The sequence below is a fragment of the Cebidichthys violaceus genome, unplaced genomic scaffold (assembly GCF_023349555.1).
Source record: "Cebidichthys violaceus isolate CVI_PGR_0920_01 unplaced genomic scaffold, fCebVio1.0.p SCAF_298, whole genome shotgun sequence".
NCBI lineage: Eukaryota > Metazoa > Chordata > Actinopteri > Perciformes > Stichaeidae > Cebidichthys > Cebidichthys violaceus.
The window spans coordinates 9,524-29,867 of record NW_027176481.1 but is presented as its reverse complement, the minus strand read 5'-3'; the positions used below and the strand labels follow the sequence as shown (position 1 = coordinate 29,867).

The following is a 20,344-nucleotide window of genomic DNA, read 5'->3' as shown; positions in this document are numbered from 1 at the left end:
ACATGTATTGATCTGTGGAAGAGATAACAAACATTGCGTCATTATTGTATTATTAGAATATTATCTTCTCTCTTAAAACTCAAATTCCCTGAAAAAAAACCTTCAGAACACAAACCAAACTATAAAGTATTTCAGAATAAAATTATTTAGAATGACAACAAAGATACAAAAGCTACTAGATAATAATTCAATGCCCTCCCTTCATTTATAAGTATTTACAGGCAGCATATGAACAATTAATAATATATTCATAATACACTTTAATGTATTTGTGTACAGATTTAAAGACATCTTTAAGTCCCTATTACAACCCCATTTCTATGAAACATCAGTAACTCTTAAATCTGCTTACAAATTCCATTTGTTATGTTATGTCATATTATAAAGCATCTATTATTTAAAAACTGATAAATGTACATGAAAACATTTCTTCATTTCAAACAGGCAGCAAACATTTTAAAGATCAGAGTCTGCTTTTATTTTCTGCATCAGTTTATTGAAACAAAATTATCCACAAAAAATAAAATAATAAAGACAGACAGATGTTTTCATTTACCAATCAATAACAATTGAACAATAACAGTTTAACTTCAAACTAGATGTCTTTCATTCAGCAGATATTCAGTCATTGATCTCTTCTGTCGTCTGATTCAGGATGTGACAACAAAATACAAAGAATACAGTTATTACTATGATCTTTATTATTATTGTTAATTTAGGATAGTTCTAAAAAACATGGATGGCTGTGTTTCCAAATTAGTAGCATCAGATGAACCTGAAAAACGTTCTGCTTCATTTGTCGAAATCTGTCAAATAAAAATAATAAAAATAATTCATAATCAAATATGAAATCGAAGAGGAAATATAGAAAATACTGAATTATGTTGTGAAATTATGAAAATCACAAGATGGATTCATGAAGAGTTAAAACAGATTAAAATGAATTAGAGATTAAGAGCCACGGGTAAGTGTGTTTATAATCTGTACCTAAATTATATTTTCAGAGTTCTGAACACTGGTTTTATTTCATTAAAATATTAACAGGAAACAGACATGTGATTTCACAGCCACGCGTACCGTAAATCTGATGGTGTGATTGTCTGCTTTGTTCTTCACCTATTATTTGATTATAACCAAATTATATCAAACAGGAAGTTACCCGCTTGCTAACCTTCATATTAAAAGCCTTCCAGAGGTTCATCTTAGAAAAGCTTTTATTGTGAAGCATCAAGTGTGTGGTTTAACATTTACACAGTAGAAAAATCCACTTATCAATAAACTGCAGAATGTGCTGATCGATCGGTTCAGCAAACAAAAAACTAAATAAAGTAAGATATAAACATCATAAAAAGATTCAGTCAGTAAAACAAAAACACACAAAATGTAGACACAAACAGGAAGTTTTAGTGTTTTTACATTGTTTTCCAACAAACTCCAACCTCAGACTAATCAAAAAGAGTTAAACTGAAGTTTAACCAGGATTAGAGTGACTTAATATAAGATTAAACCTGATATAAACTGTATTTAAACTAGAAGTAAACCTATGTTAAACTGGAGTTAAACCAGGATTAAATCAGAATTAAACCAGAATTAAACTGATGTTAACATAGGGTTAAAAATGGAATTCAAGTTTAGAGTAAAACTGGGTGTAAATGGAGAAAAGATGAAACACTTCTGCTGAAACAGCGTCAATCTTGCGCAGACGCGCAACTTGTCTGTGCGAGATCAGAGTCTGGAGTGTTTTAATCTTCAGGTGTTTAGGAAGTACAGTATACAACTGTATAATGAAACTTGAATTATACTGCACAACTTGTGTGAGAGTTTTTAAACAGATGTTTTGATATAGTTTTCCTATTGTTAAACTGTAATCCATCAAGAACTTTCTCAGTTTTTTGGTTCTTTGTTCATCGTGGTGGCATGCGAGGAAAAGATGATTTTCCTCAAGAATTCAGGGCATCACAGGGTGAGTAACTGATACACAAATGGTCATTATGCAGGTAAAGTATTTCTTTAAATTGGACGTTTAAACTCAGATTAAAGTAGAGTTAAACTGAAGTAAAACTAGAGTTAAACTGGAGTTAAAGTGGAGTTAAACTGGAGTTAAAGTGGAGTTAAACTAGAGTTAAACTAGAGTTAAACTGGAGTTAAAGTGGAGTTAAACTAGAGTTAACGTAGAGTTAAACTAGAGTTAAACTAGAGAGTTAAAGTGGTGTTAAACTGAAATTAAACTGGAGTTAAAGTGGAGTTAAACTAGAGTTACTTTTAGTAACTGAAGTTACTAAACTCAGAGTTGAACTGGGATTAAACTGTTATGGTTACTTTCAGCCCTTTAAATACAACAAACATGAAACATTAAAACACATCAAACATGGTTCCACCTGCTTTTACCTTTGACCTCTGCGATGATTTTAACAGTCAAACACTCAAAGAACCAAAGTGCTTTTTCAGTCCAACTCAGCACGAAGAGAATGTCCAGTAGAGTCCCGAAGAGTCCAGTAGAGACCAGAAGATTCCAGTAGAGTCTAGGAAAGTCCTGTAAAGTCTTGTACGCACAGTGGGGTCCAGTAACGTCTGTCTGCGAGTCCAGTAGAGTCCTAAAAGTCGAGTGGAGTCCAGTCTTGTTCAGAAAAGCCCAGGAGAGTTTAAGTTCAGTAGAGTTCAATAAAGTCCAGGAGGGTGAAATTAAGTTCAGCAGAGTCCAGGATAGTCCAGTAAAGTTCAGAAGAGCTCAGTAGACACAGATTTAAGACCGGAGGAGGCATCAATCACAGGATGAACAAGAGGAGGATGACCACAAAGAGGATTGTGAGCAATATGCCAATAGCACACCACTGACGACGATCTGTGGAAATAAAGACTGTTGATGAATATCAACTAATTATCAACTCAGTAATCAGCATTACTCCTAAAATGTAAACCACTGACCACAATGTGTAAAGACACAATCTGCAGAAACAAAAAGTGATAAGAACTTTCCACTAACTAACTAGCTACAAGTATTAGGAACACCAAAATGTACTAAATAAACCCTATTGTATTGTTTTCTCTCCAGCAGAAACACTGAGGGTGACATCATGTGTTGCTAGAAACTTTACCGCTGGTCATGTGAGACACTTTGGCCAGTTTCTTCATGACGTTGTCCAGTCTAGACTGAGTGGTGTCCACCTCATGAGTGAAGTCATCCAACATCCTGCAGGAAAAACACAAAGACACTCAACAAATGTGGCCAGGAACCAATCAAATCCAACCCTGCATAGGCCTGCCAGTGAGCAACTTCCTTTTATAAATTCCAAATCGAATTGTCCCTCACCCCGTTGTTGTTGTCCCTCAGCCCCTGTTGTTGTCCCTCACCCCGTTGTTGTTGTCCCTCAGCCCCTGTTGTTGTCCCTCACCTCCTGTTATTGTCCCTCACCTCCTGTTGTTGTCCCTCACCTCCTGTTGTTGTCCCTCACCTCCTGTTGTTGTCCCTCACCTCCTGTTGTTGTCCCTCACTTCCTGTTGTTGTCCCTCAGCCCCTGTTGTTGTCCCTCGTTCTTAGAGGATAACCCTCTCAGAGATAATGTATCTAAAGGTTCTTAGAGGAGAACCCTCTCAGAGATAATGTATCTAAAGGTTCTTAGAGGAGAACCCTCTTAGAGATGATGTATCTGAAGGTTCTTAGAGGAGAACCCTCTTAGAGATGATGTATCTGAAGGTTCTTAGAGGAGAACCCTCTTAGAGATGATGTATCTGAAGGTTCTTAGAGGAGAACCCTCTTAGAGATGATGTATCTGAAGGTTCTTAGAGGAGAACCCTCTTAGAGATGATGTATCTGAAGGTTCTTAGACTACATCCACATTACTCCGTTTCTATTTGAAAACGTATATGTTTTGCTACGTTTACACTGAGAGTCCACACTACGCCGCCGTTTTGGAGCACCGTAAACGGAGGAGTTTAGAAACGCTCCCGAAGCCGGATATGTTTGGAAACTCCGGGTAGCGTATTCGTCTGGACGGACGTAAACGCATAAGTTTGGAAACAATGACGTAGACGCCCGCGATTGACTGCCAGGTTAATTTAACACGGACAACTGATTACAGGCGTTGCTGACCTTGTTGTCTTTACTAGCAGCTGTTCTCCAGTTAAAGTCTGCATGTCGGCAAAGGAAACAACTGTTATTGTAGCGATCAGTGAGCGGCGTGAGAGGGAGAGAGATCAGTGAGCGGAGAGAGGGAGAGAAGGAGAGAGAGAGAGAGAGATCAGTGAGCGGAGAGAGAGAGAGATCAGTGAGCAGAGAGAGGGAGAGAAGGAGATAGAGAGAGAGAGATCAGTGAGCGGAGAGAGAGAGAGATCAGTGAGCAGAGAGAGGGAGAGAAGGAGAGAGAGAGAGAGAGAGAGAGAGAGAGAGAGATCAGTGAGCGGAGAGAGAGAGAGATCAGTGAGAAGAGAGAGAGAGAGAGATCAGTGAGTGGAGAGAGAGAGAGATCAGTGAGAAGAGAGAGAGAGAGAGGAGAGAGAGAGAGATCAGGGAGCGGAGGGAGAGAGAGAGAGAGAGAGAGATCAGTGAGCGGAGAGAGGGAGAGAAGGAGAGAGAGAGAGAGAGAGAGAGAGAGAGAGAGAGAGAGAGAGAGAGAGAGAGAGAGAGAGAGAGAGAGAGAGAGAGACCCCCAGCACTGTAACTAACGTTAAGTCTGAAAAATAAAACTTTCCATGAACTGTATCTGTTTGAGTTTATAGAGGAAGATTTGAGAGAAGATCTTAAGTATCAAACACATACTTACGATCATTAAAGACTACTTTATTACTCTGGTTGCTTAGTTACAAAACACGACAATCTACTTCCTGTTTACATTGGCGCATGCCCAGTGTACGTGAAGAGTCACGTGATATTCGTTTTCATGCGTGTGGTCTGGACGGAGAGCATTTCGGAAACGATGGCTGAAACGCCGTGTGGACGGAGATCGTTTTCGTTTGAAAACTCCGGTTCCAAACAAAAACGGAGTAGTATGGATGTAGCCTTACACAGCCTGTTCATCCAGCTCCATGCCGATCCTCTCTGACATGTTCTTCAGGACTCCAATTGTTCCAGACACAAGCTCCAGCTGTTCATCCTGCTGCTCCGCCATCAGCTGATACAAACACACATTAAGAGCTTTGTTTGAATCCACATCATTTATATCACAGTATCTAAAACATCCTCGTAGCACCACTCTGATACTGCATCACATTTCAGAGCTATGTTCATGGCTGTTTTATTGATGTTACTGTAATACTATATATATATATATATACACAATATAAATACTACTGTACTTGCTGCTGGCCCTGCTGCTCCTCTATGAACTGAGAGTTGGCGTTCTGCAGTTGGCGGTCCAGTCGGCCGTATTTATCAGGACCGGGCTGCCAGATCGGACCCCGAGCACCACGATCGCCGAGCAGAGCCTGGATATCAAAACACAAAACGTATCTTCATATCTTCACTTTAACCCTCCAATACTGTCATAAGACCTCTTACCACCCTGTCATCATCGCTGATGGTGGACTGATCTTAAAGGTGGACTGATCTTAAAGGTGGACTGATCTTTAAGGTGGACTGATCTTTAAGGTGGACTGATCTTTAAGGTAGACTGATCTTTAAGGTGGACTGATCTTTAAGGTAGACTGATCTTTAAGGTAGACTGATCTTTAAGGTGGACTGATCTTCAACCTGTTAACACTTCGACGGCCCATGTTAACTGTACATCTGTGTCATGTACAAGACTGCTATGTATAGGTAGGCACTGATGCGACATATCTTTAGAAAGCTAAAATTATTGTGATTTGATTTATGCAAACCATTTCAAGATACAATCATAACAGCAGGTACAATCAACGCCTCTGTCAGACCACCAACCAACAAACAAACAATTACAAAATTGAGGCAACTCACCAGTGAAGCCTCATAGTTTTCCACCCATCGATAATATTCCAACAAAAACGGTTTTGTTAGATTGCCAAAGGTCCAGACGATCCAATCCAGTAAAATATTTAGTCCAAAACACATTATTACGTCCATAAATACCCACAGACTGCTGTTGCATCGTTTCAAATTAGCCGGCAGATATGCCTAATTATTTATATATTTTCTAATGTAACTCTGGTTCGTATGTTAACATTGACGGTCTCTGGGTCTCAAAATGGCAGCTGCACTCTGACCTTTCGATTGACACCTCACTTGACCCAATAGGAGCTTCCGTGTCCTGTCCACAGCCTACAATAGCCAACGAGAGTCCGCGTTGAAGGAAAGGGCCGGCCCCTCTTCTTTCGTGTAAAGCTCGAGCCAATTGCAACCGATCGTTCTAATGACTGACGCTTCATATAGCCAATGAAATTTCGAAAATAACGATATACAGCTTCAGGTGTTTGATTTAAAGCCACAACCCGGATGTAACCTGCATAACAGCGAGTCGGGTCCCTGCGTCTGTGGGTGCAAAGTGTGGTTCTTGGGAGTTTTGGAGACTTTAGGAAAGTGAATAATGGCGAAATAACTTATAGATTACTGTATATTGACATAAATAAGCTTTAGTTTGAATTATGAATACACATTTTTACACAGCCTAGGTATGTTACCATGGTTACCAAGGGTCTCCAAATGGCCTTTTTTGGAAAACGCCTAGCCATGCCCTTACAAAAACATGTGTAAAATATACATTTTCTGTGGTATTGTTAGCAAATTTGAACCTTGACTAGGTAAGGCTTCATGCTGTGCTCCCATTGTGTTTTCCAGCTAATAAGTCCCAGCTATAGTCATCTGCAGGCATCTGTTTGCAAAAAAATATTCAGGCGGAAATAAAAACCTTCTACTTCAGTGTGTTCAAACTTCTATTACTCAATGCCAGTAGCACTTACAGTGATTCTGATGGGGAAAAGACTTCAGAGTGTTACCTTTCAAAAGAGACCAAAACCATGCGTGTACTCCAAATGGTTCAAGAACAGCTTTCAATTTACTTTTGGTATGCCTTGGATAGGCGTTTTAGGCGAATTTTACAGGAGTGGTAACAGGTTATGGTAGACTGATCTTTAAGGTGGATGAGCTATTGTTATCTTAGTGACAAGCAGCTCCTCTGAACTTGGCTGGCCTGAGTTTTCATAAAACAGCACACATGTGGTCAGGCTGAGTACTTCATGTGTGTTTAGTTACCTGTGTGTTCTTTCTGTCCACCGATGAGGCCGTTGGACTCGACATTTGTTCTTTCATTTCCTTCAAGAGAGACAAAGACCATCAGCAAGTAATCAGATCAATTCTTCAGATACACTTCATCCAACCACATTATTTCCAACCAAATCAGCAAACAGTGACTCAGCATGAAGAGTAACTACTTCAAAGCTTTTATGTCGACTGTAGCGCTGCCCCTTCGTTTTGTTTTCGTCAATTAAGATCTCTTTAATTATTTTTTAGGCTTCTTTCATGTTAAATTAGTTATTTCCAAGAAACTTAAGAGCAGTAAACACACGATTTGAAGTGTTTTACACATCTTTCCATTACATTAACTACTTAGTTAGTCGACTAGTTGATTAAGAATGTCTTTGGTTGAGGACGTCTGCTAAACAAACCTGCAGGTTAGTGTTAGCACATTTCATAACTTCACCTCACTAGACAGGTGAGCTTTAACTTCCAGTGACGCGTACCTTCACAGTCTGTCTTGTGCTGGTGATGAAGGCTTTCCTCTTCGACAGCTCCGCTGCGTCCAGGTTGAACTTCTTTGGGTTGGACTCAACGATGCGTTCACTGACAGTTAAGAAGCATGTTTATCTGAAAAGATTTCACACTTCACATGGCTGAGCTCTCTGTTTCAAGGATATTGATGGTCTCGTCAAGGTCCTCTAGGTCCCACTCGATAGAGCGCAGACTATTCCTCAGCTCATTGGTCGTCCAGTCCATTTCCTCCTTGGAGGCTCCGCCCCCTTCCTGCAACAGCTCGCTCCATCTGTGATGGAGACTCTGTGCTGCGTTCACTGCCTTCTGTACCTCACTGTGACAAACAAACATCATTAAACATCTGTGTTACGTTCAATATCTTCTGTATTATTATCTCTAACAGTAGAACTTAAATTAATTGTCTGAATAAAGACTGAGCCAACGAACTGATCCCAGAAACCAGAGATGCATCAACCAGACAGTACCAATAGATAGAGACAGAGAGAGACAGAGACAGAAAGAAAGAGACAGAGACAGAGAGACAGACGGACAGATCATCCTTTATTTGGGTTAGGGTTATATATACACGTATATATATATATATATATATATATACGTGTATATACACGTATATATATATATATATACATATATATGTATATATACGTGTATATACACATATATATACGTATATATGTATATATATACGTATATATATATACGTATATACGTGTATATATGTATATGTGTGTATATATATATATATATATATACATATATACGTGTGTATATATATACATACACACAGTATGTGTAACTGTCTATAAATATGAATTATTTACCAAGTGAAATAAAGAATAAATTAAATATATCAGCTGACAACTTTCTTTATATTTTTATATAATTAATATATTTAATATTATTCATAGAATTAACGGACAAGATAACTAGAAATGTGACAGTTGATTAACTGATAATCAAAACTGTGCTAACATCAGAGCAACATGCTAACAGGCTAACTCACAGAAAGCTAACGTTAGCATAGCGGTAAGCCTTTACATCACAACGTTAGACTGCTTTATGTTACGTATCGATTAGCTATCAGGTCTCTGCAGGCTAACCTAGCCACCGGCCTCCTGTTAGCCTGTTAGCATCGGTTAGCATAGCGTAAACTGACCCTTTGACGACGAAGAACGGGTCTTCCATAGACATGTTGCTGGTTCTGGTTCAAGAGAAGCAGAGCTCCATCACACTCAGACTCTCAGCTCCGGATCAAAGAGAGCACTCTCCAGTGATTCGTTATTTAACGGAGTTTATCTATATATATCTATATATATATAGATATATATATTTATATTTATATGGAGTTTGTCTCCATCTGATTCCGCTTTGTTTACATGCAGCAGCGGAAAGGGTCCAATGACGTCACTAACGTTCTTCTTCTTCTAGTTTTATGTTGTTTGTCACATGAAGCTGATTTGAGCATTACCACCACCTACTCAACCGGAGTGTAGATCAGACCACCAACCCAATGCTGGACCCAGATCTAACCTGAACCATGTCCCAATGGGTTAAGTAACTGTGTCTTTGACTTCCTGTCTTAACCTCAGTTTATTTATAACCTCCTGATCTCGTCCACTGAGAAGCAGCTCATCTCCAACGAGCCTGTTGTCATTATGAAACAAAGGACAATAACTAAATTAAGTTGTAACACAACAAACACATGACAAACAAAACTAAAACAGGAGAACATCCTGTAGTACGTTCATTAAATTAGCATCATAATGAATGTAAACAGCAGATAAGATGTTCAACATCTTCACAGTAAAAACATTGTCCATCAACTCTGAATATGGTTGAGCACCAAGAATCCTCCTCCTCTGGTCCACCAGAGTCCTGATCCACCAAGCATCATGATGTAAACACAGAGTCCTCCTCCTCTGGTCCACAGAGTCCTGATCTCTGTCCTGCTCTCCGCCCTTCAAGTGGAGCTGGATCCTGGTCCACTATGGATCCAGGTCTGTAGGTTAGGGTTAAACTGAATAACAAGAGATTCACACCGATCTCTCTGAATGAATATTACTATAAAATATAAAATGACACAATATTGTGACTAAGGGAGAGCTGTGATTCAGGTCATATTATATTCAAACTGACATGAATTACTCTATTATTGTCAACGCTACTGTAGACTAACAGTAATACTGACAACATCTCGTACCATATCCATGTCTCAGAAACTGATCAAATGGATCACAATGTTATTATCAGGATTCTGATGTTCTGTATTACATCTTTATTATTACATTACATTACAGTCATTTAGCAGACGCTTTTATCCAAAGCGACTAACAATTCAGATTTTATCATTAATACACCGTAGGCACAGCTATGGGAGCAATTTGTTGGAGTTAAGTGTCTTGCTCAAGGACACATTGACACTAGCAGAGCCGGAGCCGGGGATCGGGGATATATATATACTGTATATATATATATATATATATATATATATATATATATATATATATATATATATATATATATATATATATATATATATATACATACATATACATACATATACATACATATACATATATATATATATATATATATATATATATATATATATATATATATATATATAGTAGTGTCATTTCTTATTAAGCAGGTGCTACTAGTCCTGTGTTACCTCGAGCATGTTTCAATGTTAATCCTCTTGTGAGCTCCATTTGTAAATAAAGTTATAAATATTAGAACGCCTTTATAAAGCGTTTTAGTAAATAACAGTGTTTCAGGCGGAGTCCAGCAGGTGGCTGTGTTCACACGACTGACACAGAAGAAGAAGAAGAAGAAGAAGAAGAAGAAGAAGAAGAAGAAGAAGAAGAAGAAGAAGAAGAAGAAGAAGAAGAAGAAGAAGAAGACGTGGTCTCGCGAGACTTCATCACACTTCTCGTTGGTTCTTTGTGCGGAGCGGGAGCGCTGATCAGCTAACACGAAACAGATAATCTTCCGTTTTAGAGTCGGTTTGTTCGTGGATCGATATTCAAAGCGTCCATACCGCCTGTCACCTGTTGCAGGTAAGACCTGTGACGTCAGATGGGGTTAGGATTATATACTATAGATGACGTTATCTCCCGCAGAAACACTCAGCGCCATTAGCCGCGTAGCCTCTTTGTGTGGTGCTAACATGTGGCTAGCTGGTGGCTAGCAGGTAGTTAGCATGTAGCTCAGTATCGTCACATTCTCATCGGTTTGAACTCAAACAAACGATTACCAATCAAAGAGTTAGTAGGTTAGTGTTAACATATTATTATAATATGTGTATGTCCGTGTGACCCGGGTTTGGTTCGGATCGGTCCCGTCTTAGGTCCGCGGGTTCAAAGTTGACCAACAGTTTAAAATGTAACGTTAATGTATCAAATGTTCAGCTGCTTCAGATGAAAGTCGATGTTTTGAGGAAAATAGCCTCATTCTGGTTAATATATCTATATATATATCTATATATATCTATATATATATATATATATATCTATATATATCTATATATATATATATATCTATATATATATATATATATCTATATCTATATAAATATATCTATATATGTATATATATGATGTTGATTAATCAATAGGTATTTCATTAAGTTCTTCTGATCACGCTGACCTTTGACCCTTCACCTTATAGTTCATCTCCTCTTCCTCACCTGCTGACAGCTGCTTTCTCTCAGACAGTGAACCACCTGAGTCGTTTCCATGGCATTAAGACGAGGACACATCAGGTACCTAAAGGTAAATTGATCAATAACTTCCTGATCAGATCAATAACTTATCAGACACAGATGGAGGTATTTCAGCCACCAGGTCAGTCTCTCTTTTATGGAGCCCATCTGTACCGACTTCTACCAGTACCGACTCCCTTCCCGTTGTGTTTTATCATGTATGACATAGTGTGTAACACTTGTGTGTTTCTCCAGGTGTGTGAGGTTCAGACGTCTCAGAGTGATGTCAGAGATGGTCAGCACGCCTCTAAAGGAGCCTCTGGAAAGGTGACAGCTGCCCTCTGATTGGCCGAATCTGTTTGTATTTGTTGTCTCTGAACTGTCATAAGCGATGTTGTATTGTGGTTAGTTTGAGTTTACAAGTGTTGCACTGTGGGATCAGCAGGTGTGTTGATGTAATAATGGAGTGTTTGTGTCTCAGGAGCTGTATGATAACGGATACTGCGAGCAGATGATGGAGGATGACGACTCCAGAACGAACCTGATCGTTAACTATCTGCCGCAGAGCATGAGCCAAGACGAACTGCGCAGTCTGTTCAGCAGCGTGGGCGACGTCGAGTCCGCCAAACTCATCAGGGACAAAGTAGCAGGTAACTCTCCCCTCAGTACTTCTGCAGTGCTGCTGCTGAACGCCCCAAAGTATGCTCTAGTACTACAGAAGTTCTACAGAGTCTACAGACGCCTAGTACTGCAATACTACACACAGGGCTCCACCCAAGTTTACGACTATTTGTTGGTATGTGAGGTACTCGGGATTCCAATTTTGGGATATTCGTTGTTGGATTTCTTTTGACGCGTTGGGATTACAGACATGCGTAAAACACACCAAACCTTTTGTAAAGTGTTATTCATCAACAGTTCAAACTGTAGAATAACTGCATCCTTAAAAATGAAGACCTTCAATAGTTTAAATACCTGAAGGTGACGTGTTGCAGCCGGAGAGGAACTATGTGACGCATAGAGTACTACTGCAGTACCACTTAACAGACACAATAGTATTGTTCTACTACTTAATCCGCTTAGTGCTAATTCATACAAATACCACAGAATTACTGAGGAATAGTATGAGTACAAATACTGTAACAGTCATTCTACCACAGTGCTAATATTGCAAGTAAAACTTACTTGGTACACAAAAGGCTATTTCATAATGCTACTTTGAAGTAGTAGAAATGGTACTAGCTGCAGTTGTAGTAGTTGTATTATCGGCAGTAGTAGTAGTTTTACTGTTATATGCAGTATTTTCTGTGTACTCTTTCTCCAGCAGCTGTTTTATTTCTGAAGTTTGTCTTTTTAAATGTTTCTATTGAGGATCAGCTGATTTTTTTGTGTTTTTATTTATGTTTTGTTTTTATTAAGATCTCATGGTATTTTTTTTAAAGTACATTCTGTGATTTTTGTCTGAACTATATCTGAATATTTTTATTTTCTGCATTGTTGTAATTTTGTTATTTTTCACACCAGGTTAATGACTTCAGTGAGTTTGACTCTATTCAATCAGGGATGGGCAATATGGATATATATATATATATATATATATATATATATATCTATATATATATAGATATAGATATAGATATATATAGATATATGATAATACAGTAAACACATCAACATTCACCACTGAATACACACACACACACACACACACACACACACACACACACACACACACACACACACACACACACACACACACACACACACACACACACACACATCTGATCGTTGGTATTAAAGGCAGAGACATCATATCGTCCAACCCCAGATTAAATGTTTGTTTTTAATCATTTAACTGAATCTAACGATGTACAAATGTTTAAATTCTGTTTTATTTTATTTTTCAGGCTTTGAAAATGTCTGTAAATGTTTAACAATGAATGTTTGATGATCCTGAACTTTTTGTTCTGAACAAGTCGGGAAAACTGTCGACTGACTGACGTTAAGATTCATATTGTGCAATGAGTGTTTACTCTGAGTGAGTGCTGCTGGTCCCAGAGAAAGAGCTTCCCAGCATGCATCAGTGACTGGACGCGTAGCATTAGCAGAGCACCACATTGTAATCAACTGAAGCTGCTCCTCTGACCTCCACTTCACACGCCTGCTGTATTTACTCTGTCTGTCCAACAAGTAAAAACTACAAAGAAGGTTTTAACAAAGGACAATGTGTTTAAAGAACAATTAAAACTCTTTGTTCTTTGTTCAGAGGGGCAGCAGAGCAGGCTTTAATAAATCAACATGTATCCATGAGCCTGTAGTTAATACCTAGACCCTAACCTCTATACCCTAGACCCTAACCCTTAGACCCTAACCCACAAACCTAATAAATCAACATGTGTCCATGAGCCTGTAGTTAATACAGCAGCTTCAGTAGCCGTTAATACAACATTATGTTTTGATGAAAGTCTTTAAGCACACGGTGAACCCCCTAGAGCCTAAACCCTTAACCCCTCTAAACCCCTAGACCCTAACCCACTCTACAAACATGGGAACATGAGGATCTTGCCACCAGAGTCACAAAGTGATGCTGCGCCCTGATTGGTCTCTTGAATGTTTGGACAGGAGGTCTCACTCTGACTAAACTGTTTAGTGTTCGTTCTGGGTTTTCTGGGTTTGTTCAGAAGAACGTCGTGTCCACATTTTTCAAACACTGTATGGAGAGTTTTCTACTGATTTCTTGTCTATTTTTGAATATTCAGAGTTTTATTCTTTTATTTTGTTGTTTTCCTTTGTGTTTCTCTAGGCCACAGTTTAGGTTACGGCTTTGTTAACTTTGTTAACCCTAATGATGCAGAGAGGGCTATCAGTACCCTCAATGGCCTGAGGCTACAGTCTAAAACTATCAAGGTAATGTGCAACAGGTGCTCTTTATTTTCTCTTATGTTCCTGGACAGTAGAGGCTGTTGTTGCTTTCTCTCCTGCAAACTGTCTGACGGATGAAGGTATTTTTAAGACGCTGCTGTTGTTTCTGTTTCTCTGACTTATTATTCTAACCCTGTATTTTTTATATCGCCACATGTTGACACTGAATCTGTGAATTTCTTCACTTCAGTGTGACAATGTGCAAGTTTTCTTTGCATAAATTTATGCTTTTATTTTGACAAAAGTGCCTAATGATCTTTTTGGATGCCTTTTTTTTTTTTGTCTTTTTGTTGATTTGGGACAAATCTGGATAAATGTTTTTATTTTTGTTGTTTTTGATTTTTATATTGAATATAGACGTATTTAAAATATCTCTGGATTTTATTTAAAGGCTGGATGTAACTGTATTTATTGTTGTTTGGTGTTTTTTATTTCATTCTTTGTTCTCTCATTGTGAAGACGTCGGACTGAAACACTTCCTGTTTCCTCCCTGCAGGTTTCCTTCGCGCGGCCGAGTTCCGACATGATCAAAGATGCTAACTTGTACATTAGCGGCCTGCCGAGGACGCTGAGTCAGCAGGACTTGGAAGACATGTTCACTCGCTTTGGACACATAATCAACTCCAGAGTGCTGGTGGACCAGGCCTCCGGTAACGAGCTCGGTAATCAGTCAAGAGCTCGATCACATTCCTTCACTGCTGCTGTACGTATATCTTACCTCATGATCTTATTGGCTGTCCAGGTCTGTCGAGGGGCGTGGCCTTCATCCGCTTCGATAAGAGGTCCGAGGCCGAGGACGCCGTCAAACACCTGAACGGACACACCCCCCCGGGCAGCTCGGAGCCAATCACGGTCAAGTTCGCCGCCAACCCCAATCAGGCCAGGAACTCTCAGATGATGTCACAGATGTACCACGGCCAATCGCGGCGCTTCGGAGGTCCGGTGCATCACCAGGCCCAGAGGTTCAGGTACGCTCACCTGTCTGTTTTCTGACTAAAGTAATCAGACTACTAACTAGGTTCAATGTTGATCATACTTCTGTTTTGTTCCAGGTTTTCTCCGATGAGCGTGGACCACATGGGCGGAGGGGGCGGAGTCTCTGGCAGCCCTTCTGGTGGTTGGTGTATCTTCATCTATAATCTGGGTCAGGATGCAGACGAGGCCATCCTGTGGCAGATGTTCGGGCCGTTCGGCGCCGTCGTCAACGTGAAAGTGATCCGAGATTTCAACACAAACAAGTGCAAAGGCTTCGGCTTCGTCACCATGACGAACTACGAGGAGGCTGCCATGGCGATCCACAGCCTGAACGGGTACCGACTGGGAGATAAAGTCCTGCAGGTGTCTTTCAAGACCAGTAAGGGACACAAGTAGGCGGGGGGGGCAGTTTCCACATTTTTTTTGTGTCGATGTGAATTAATTTTTTTTTCTCCCAGCATGCCCGGTTTCTTTCAGGCTGTATGACATCACTTGTTTCTGTAAAATGTGGACGTTGTTTCACTGAATATTGTGAGTATTAATCCAAGATGGCGGACGGTTCTGAACGTTGTTCTGCTTTGGTAACTGAATGAATCCAAACGGAACATGCAGTCGGTTCTGTAACTTAGTCACCAAGAGAAACTTTAAATGCTTTTGTTAACGTGTAGAAAGAGTTAGTCTGCAGACATCCTGTTAGAATAACATTGAGATCATTAAGCTTCATCAGACAAAATGAGTCACCTGTCAGCTGATTGACAGCACTCTCGGCCAATAAGCACGCAGGAGACGAGTCCTGGTCAGTTTGTTTGAACAAACTTTTTTTTTTTCATATTTTTACAAATGGCTTCCAGGTAAAAAAAACACCTGAAGTATTGAAACTGTTGACGTGTGTAGTTCTCTTTGTTGTTTTCATTTGTATTCTCTTTAAGGATTGCAGCTCTGTTGTGATGTTGGACTGTTTATTCACTAATAAAACTACTCATATATACTTTCTCTAGTTATTGAGTGTTTGTACTGATTTAAAAAGTACCAGTGTTGTCTGGTGGAACATGTTCTAGTTAGTTCTGTTTCACATCAATGTCAGCAAACATCCCAGAATGATTTAATGTAAAAACATTAAGGTATCAAACACGCATTACTACTTTGCAGTTAAATATTTAACATTTATTCCAACGTCAATAAAAGCAGTAAATACTCCTTATGTATCTGTTTGTCTCAGTGGTTCATTATAACATAATATACACCAGTCGTGGGTCTGCTGCCCTAAACAGAATCACAAAGTTAAGCTATTTTATAATTTAATAATTTTTCATAAATACACTACAAGTATTATTTATATAAATATTTTTCCCATGATCTTATTTTCTCATTGCACAGCTCCTGTCTCTGCTTCCAGTGCAGCGTGTTTTAAGTAGAGCTCCACCGAGGATTACGCTCAATCACAGTTGTCAGAACCGAGGAAGTGTTTCACAAATGGGAGGAACACTCTGACTGCCGAATTGAAATCCTCCCGTTGAGTGCAGATTCTGTGAAACCTCAACAACTGTGACTTAATCAAGCCTGCATAAGTGTGTTTTGGGTGAAAACTTTTCTTGTAGAGCAGAGTGTGAGTGTCTGTCTCCTCAAAGAACACTTTTGTGTCCAGTGTGTGAGTCTCATGTAACCCGTCACTTTTGAAAGTGGTGGTGTCCAGGAAATCAACAGAGGTGAAACTGCTGGTGGATTTTAGCTCGATTCAGTCCCTGTGATTGTTGAGTGTTCAGAAAGACGTCAAAATCCTCTCGTGTGAGGCCACACCCCCAGATGTCATCTAGAAACCTGTAATAGTACAGGGGCTTCTTGGGACATCTTGTTAGGGCTGAGGCCTCCCAGGGTTAGGTTTGTTTAGGGGCGCGGCCCTCCTAAGAGGGCCACGAGGGTTAGGGTTAGGGTTAGGTTTAGGATTAGGGTTTTGGGGAACAGTGCTGTAAAAAAAACAGCCACGCCCCCGATGTACTGTCCATCACCGAGCCCAGCTCCGAGGTCCTCAATGTTCATTTAGGCCCTGCGGTTCCTTGGTGCCGAGTCTAGCGATCCATTTTTTCTCCGCAGTTTTCCTTTGGGCCGTGGTCCAGGTGTCTTTGCACTCAACTACTGTTGTAGTTAATGATGCCAGTCCATGGAGGAGAAAGTGTTTGACCAGTGGTGTGGCCATCTTCTTTCTCCTGGTGATGTTATATTTGTGTTGGGCATAGCGTGTAGCGAGCATATTCCCTGTTTCACCCACATATTTCAAGGAACACTGTTCGCATGAAATAATGTAAACACAGTTTTTTGTGTGAGGGTCTCCTCGGATTAAGGATTTGAATATTTCCCCTGTGCTGTTGTTGGTGAGCCAATGCTGATGTTTAAAGTAATCCTTGAGTATTTTGGGCCTAGGTTTAGAAAGTGGTGGCATTTTAGCCTTTACCAGAAAATCTTGCAGATTTTTATTCCTTCTAAACGCTGGGATAATGCTATGGTTTTGTAACGTGGGAGACCCTTTGATGTATTTATTGAAGTGAATTCTGAGTTGATTTGACAGGTTCCTTGTGGACGGCGAGTAGGTGGTGATGAGCGGAAGATTAGAGGTAAGTGTTGTAGGTTTCACATCTAGAAAAGTCTTGAGGACCTTTCTACAGAAGGACCTGGAGTACCCCCTTGTGGACAATGCACGAAACAGTGTTTTGACTGCTTCCTGAAAATCCTTCTGTCCTGTGCAAATTCTGTGGAATCGAAGTAGCTGTGATTTAATTAGACCAGCGTAAGTATGTTTGGGATGAAAGCTAGTTTTATACAGGAGAGCATGTGTGTCAGTTTCTTTAAAGAAGACTTTGATGTCCAGACATTGAGTTTTTTGGAAATTGTTTCCTTTAAAAGTAGTCGTATCCAGAAAATCCACAGAAGTCAGACTACTGGTAGATTTAATCTTGATCGAGTCCCTGTGAGTATTGAGGGTATTAAGGAAGGTGTCAAATTCTTGTTTGTTGTGGGTCCAAACTCCCCAGATATCATCCAGGTATCTATAATAATGGAGCGGCTTTTTGTCACAGGCCTGCAGTGCAGAAGCCTCCCACTCAGCCATAAAGATGTTGGCATAAGCTGGTGCAAATTTTTTGCCCATGGCTGTTCCTTTAATTTGTAGAAACCATTCCTCATTAAATTGGAAATCATTTTTGGTCAAATTTATCTCCAATAATTGTAATAGCTCTTTGTCTGGCCTCTTTTTGTTCCTGTGTTTTTGAAATGCATTTTTAATGGCTTGTAGCCCCTCTTGAATGTCAATGTTAGTGTATAAGCTGTCAATATCAATAGTGAAGAGAATGGCTCCATTTGGAATTTTCAATTTCTTCACGATATCCACAAAATGATAGGTGTCCTTAATATAGCTGGGGTGTGTTGTGGAGAGAGGATTTAGAAAGTGGTCCAAGTACTCCGCCGTGTGGTAGGTTTCGCTGCTGCAGTCTGAGACAATCGGTCGGCCCGGAGGGATTTTATACGGTAAGCTCCATTTGTTGGGATCCTTGTGGATTTTAGGGAGCATATAGAATAATCTAGCTCTGGGTGTGGAGTCCCCCATGAGATAGTGCTTCTGTTTAGTGTTGATGAACTTTTTCTCATGTAAAGATTTTATGATTTTATTCACTAAGGGGATGGTGTCCAGGTAGATTGGTTTATCCAATTTGACATAATATTTTGGGTCGTTCAATTGTCTGTAGCCTTCCCACAAATATTGTTCCCTATCCAAAATCACTATGGCACTGCCTTTATCTGCCGGTTTGATAACCACGTGTTTGTTATCTTTTAATTGTGTGAGGGCTCTGATTTCAGATTGGCTAAGATTAGGAGTGACTTTATGGACTTTAAATTTGGTGTCAAAATGTCTCTCGTCTGCCTGGATGATATTCTCAATTTCGCGTGGAATAACTGCTTTTGGAGGAGTCCACGTTGATTTAAGAATAAAGGGGAGTCGTTTTGTGGGAGGCATATGCTCATAGTACGCAGCTAATTTGAGTCTTCTGTGATATTGTTGTACATCGTGCTTGGTCTGTGGGAAGATATCCTTATTAGTGCCCTTAGTGGGGATAAAATTGAGTCCCCGGGAGAGCAGGGATAATTGTTCAGCTGTTAATTTTACATTTTTGGTTAAGTTGATAACCGATTTGTTCCCCTCCTGTGAAGGCAGGCTTGTGGGGACTCTTAATTTAAAACCGAAGACCAGTGGTCAAACATGGCTTTTGCCGTCTCATGTGTCCAGTGAATATTGTCTGTTTCTGTTTTGAATTGAGTGCTGGGTAACATGGGAATATACTCACTCAACGATGCAATGTGTAGGTTGAGTTCTGTTAAGCAGAGTTTCTCCTTGGCTGGCAGGTTGTGGGAGAAGTTGATCTGTGGAACGAGGATCTCAGCACCGGGAAAGCTAAGCTTCGCCGTTCTCAGCATACTCTGTAGTTGCTTGATGGACGTTTCTTTTGCCTTTTGATCCCGGTTACAGATGCCGAAGGACATAATGATCTTCTCCACCGTGCCAAATGCTGTCGTATTTTCCAGGACCCCTTCCGCATTCCTGAAGTTGGCCCCTGGAAAGGAATCAATCTGCAGGTCAGAGATGGTGTGTGGTGGCAGTTGATGAACATTTGAGTCTCCCATAATGACCCATTTTTTGTGGATGTTGAGGTGCCAGTCTTTCATCTTTCTGGAAGTGGTCATATGTCTTGTAGGACGGAACCGGCCCGCTGCTTGGGGTGTAAAGAGTGGGGCCGTCGTGATAGCAGGGGTGAATAGGGACTGCACTGCCGTCTGCAGTGTGTTAGTTGCCCTGGGTTCCAGGATGGTGGGAACCCTGATGAGAGGACGGCCCTCACTCAACCTGCTCTCCACCTCTGGGAGGGTGGTGCGGTCAGTCGGTGACAGTCCAATAATGGAGCTTGTGTCATGCGCCACACAACAGTTCCCCGTTGTGGGGGTGTGGGGGCTGGATGCGGAAGGCGTTGCGCTAACCCGGCTTGTGGTGAATGTTCTCCGGAGTCTCTGGGGTTGTGGAT

General features: G+C 40.2%; 2 protein-coding genes across 3 annotated transcripts; one reads left to right on the top strand and one right to left on the bottom strand.

Annotated features, from left to right (window-relative positions):
- Nucleotides 1-474: 474 nt before the first annotated feature.
- stx6 (syntaxin 6) lies at nucleotides 475-9,059 on the bottom strand. Its single transcript, XM_068722341.1, has 8 exons — nucleotides 8,835-9,059; nucleotides 7,822-7,991; nucleotides 7,648-7,742; nucleotides 7,160-7,219; nucleotides 5,293-5,421; nucleotides 5,002-5,108; nucleotides 3,096-3,190; nucleotides 475-2,842 (listed from the first exon to the last, which is right to left on the bottom strand). The coding sequence occupies exons 1-8, from the start codon at nucleotides 8,867-8,869 to the stop codon at nucleotides 2,766-2,768; spliced, it is 768 nt and encodes a 255-aa protein (XP_068578442.1). The 5' UTR covers nucleotides 8,870-9,059; the 3' UTR covers nucleotides 475-2,765.
- A 1,440-nt stretch (nucleotides 9,060-10,499) lies between these two features.
- On the top strand, nucleotides 10,500-16,266 carry LOC137880809 (ELAV-like protein 1). Of its 2 annotated transcripts, none has more exons than XM_068722340.1 (8): nucleotides 10,500-10,737; nucleotides 11,348-11,451; nucleotides 11,637-11,708; nucleotides 11,863-12,031; nucleotides 14,185-14,288; nucleotides 14,800-14,953; nucleotides 15,046-15,271; nucleotides 15,356-16,266. In XM_068722340.1, the coding sequence occupies exons 2-8, from the start codon at nucleotides 11,416-11,418 to the stop codon at nucleotides 15,672-15,674; spliced, it is 1,080 nt and encodes a 359-aa protein (XP_068578441.1). In that variant the 5' UTR covers nucleotides 10,500-10,737; nucleotides 11,348-11,415; the 3' UTR covers nucleotides 15,675-16,266. The 2 variants fall into 2 exon arrangements, with proteins under 2 accessions (XP_068578441.1, XP_068578440.1); XM_068722339.1 differs by having other exon boundaries at nucleotides 14,800-14,965.
- Nucleotides 16,267-20,344: the final 4,078 nt, after the last annotated feature.

Excerpts from the sequence above, each read along its gene's own strand:
- stx6 (XM_068722341.1), bottom strand. The coding sequence starts at position 8,869 with ATGTCTATGGAAGACCCGTTCTTCGTCGTCAAAGG. Across the intron at positions 5,422-7,159 it reads TGGACAGAAAGAACACACAG|GCTCTGCTCGGCGATCGTGG; the intron begins GTAACTAAACAC and ends TTTGATATCCAG. Across the intron at positions 2,843-3,095 it reads AGTGTCTCACATGACCAGCG|ATCGTCGTCAGTGGTGTGCT; the intron begins GTAAAGTTTCTA and ends TTATTTCCACAG.
- LOC137880809 (XM_068722339.1), top strand. The coding sequence starts at position 11,416 with ATGGCATTAAGACGAGGACACATCAGGTACCTAAAG. Across the intron at positions 11,452-11,636 it reads GACACATCAGGTACCTAAAG|GTGTGTGAGGTTCAGACGTC; the intron begins GTAAATTGATCA and ends GTGTTTCTCCAG. Across the intron at positions 15,272-15,355 it reads CACCAGGCCCAGAGGTTCAG|GTTTTCTCCGATGAGCGTGG; the intron begins GTACGCTCACCT and ends GTTTTGTTCCAG.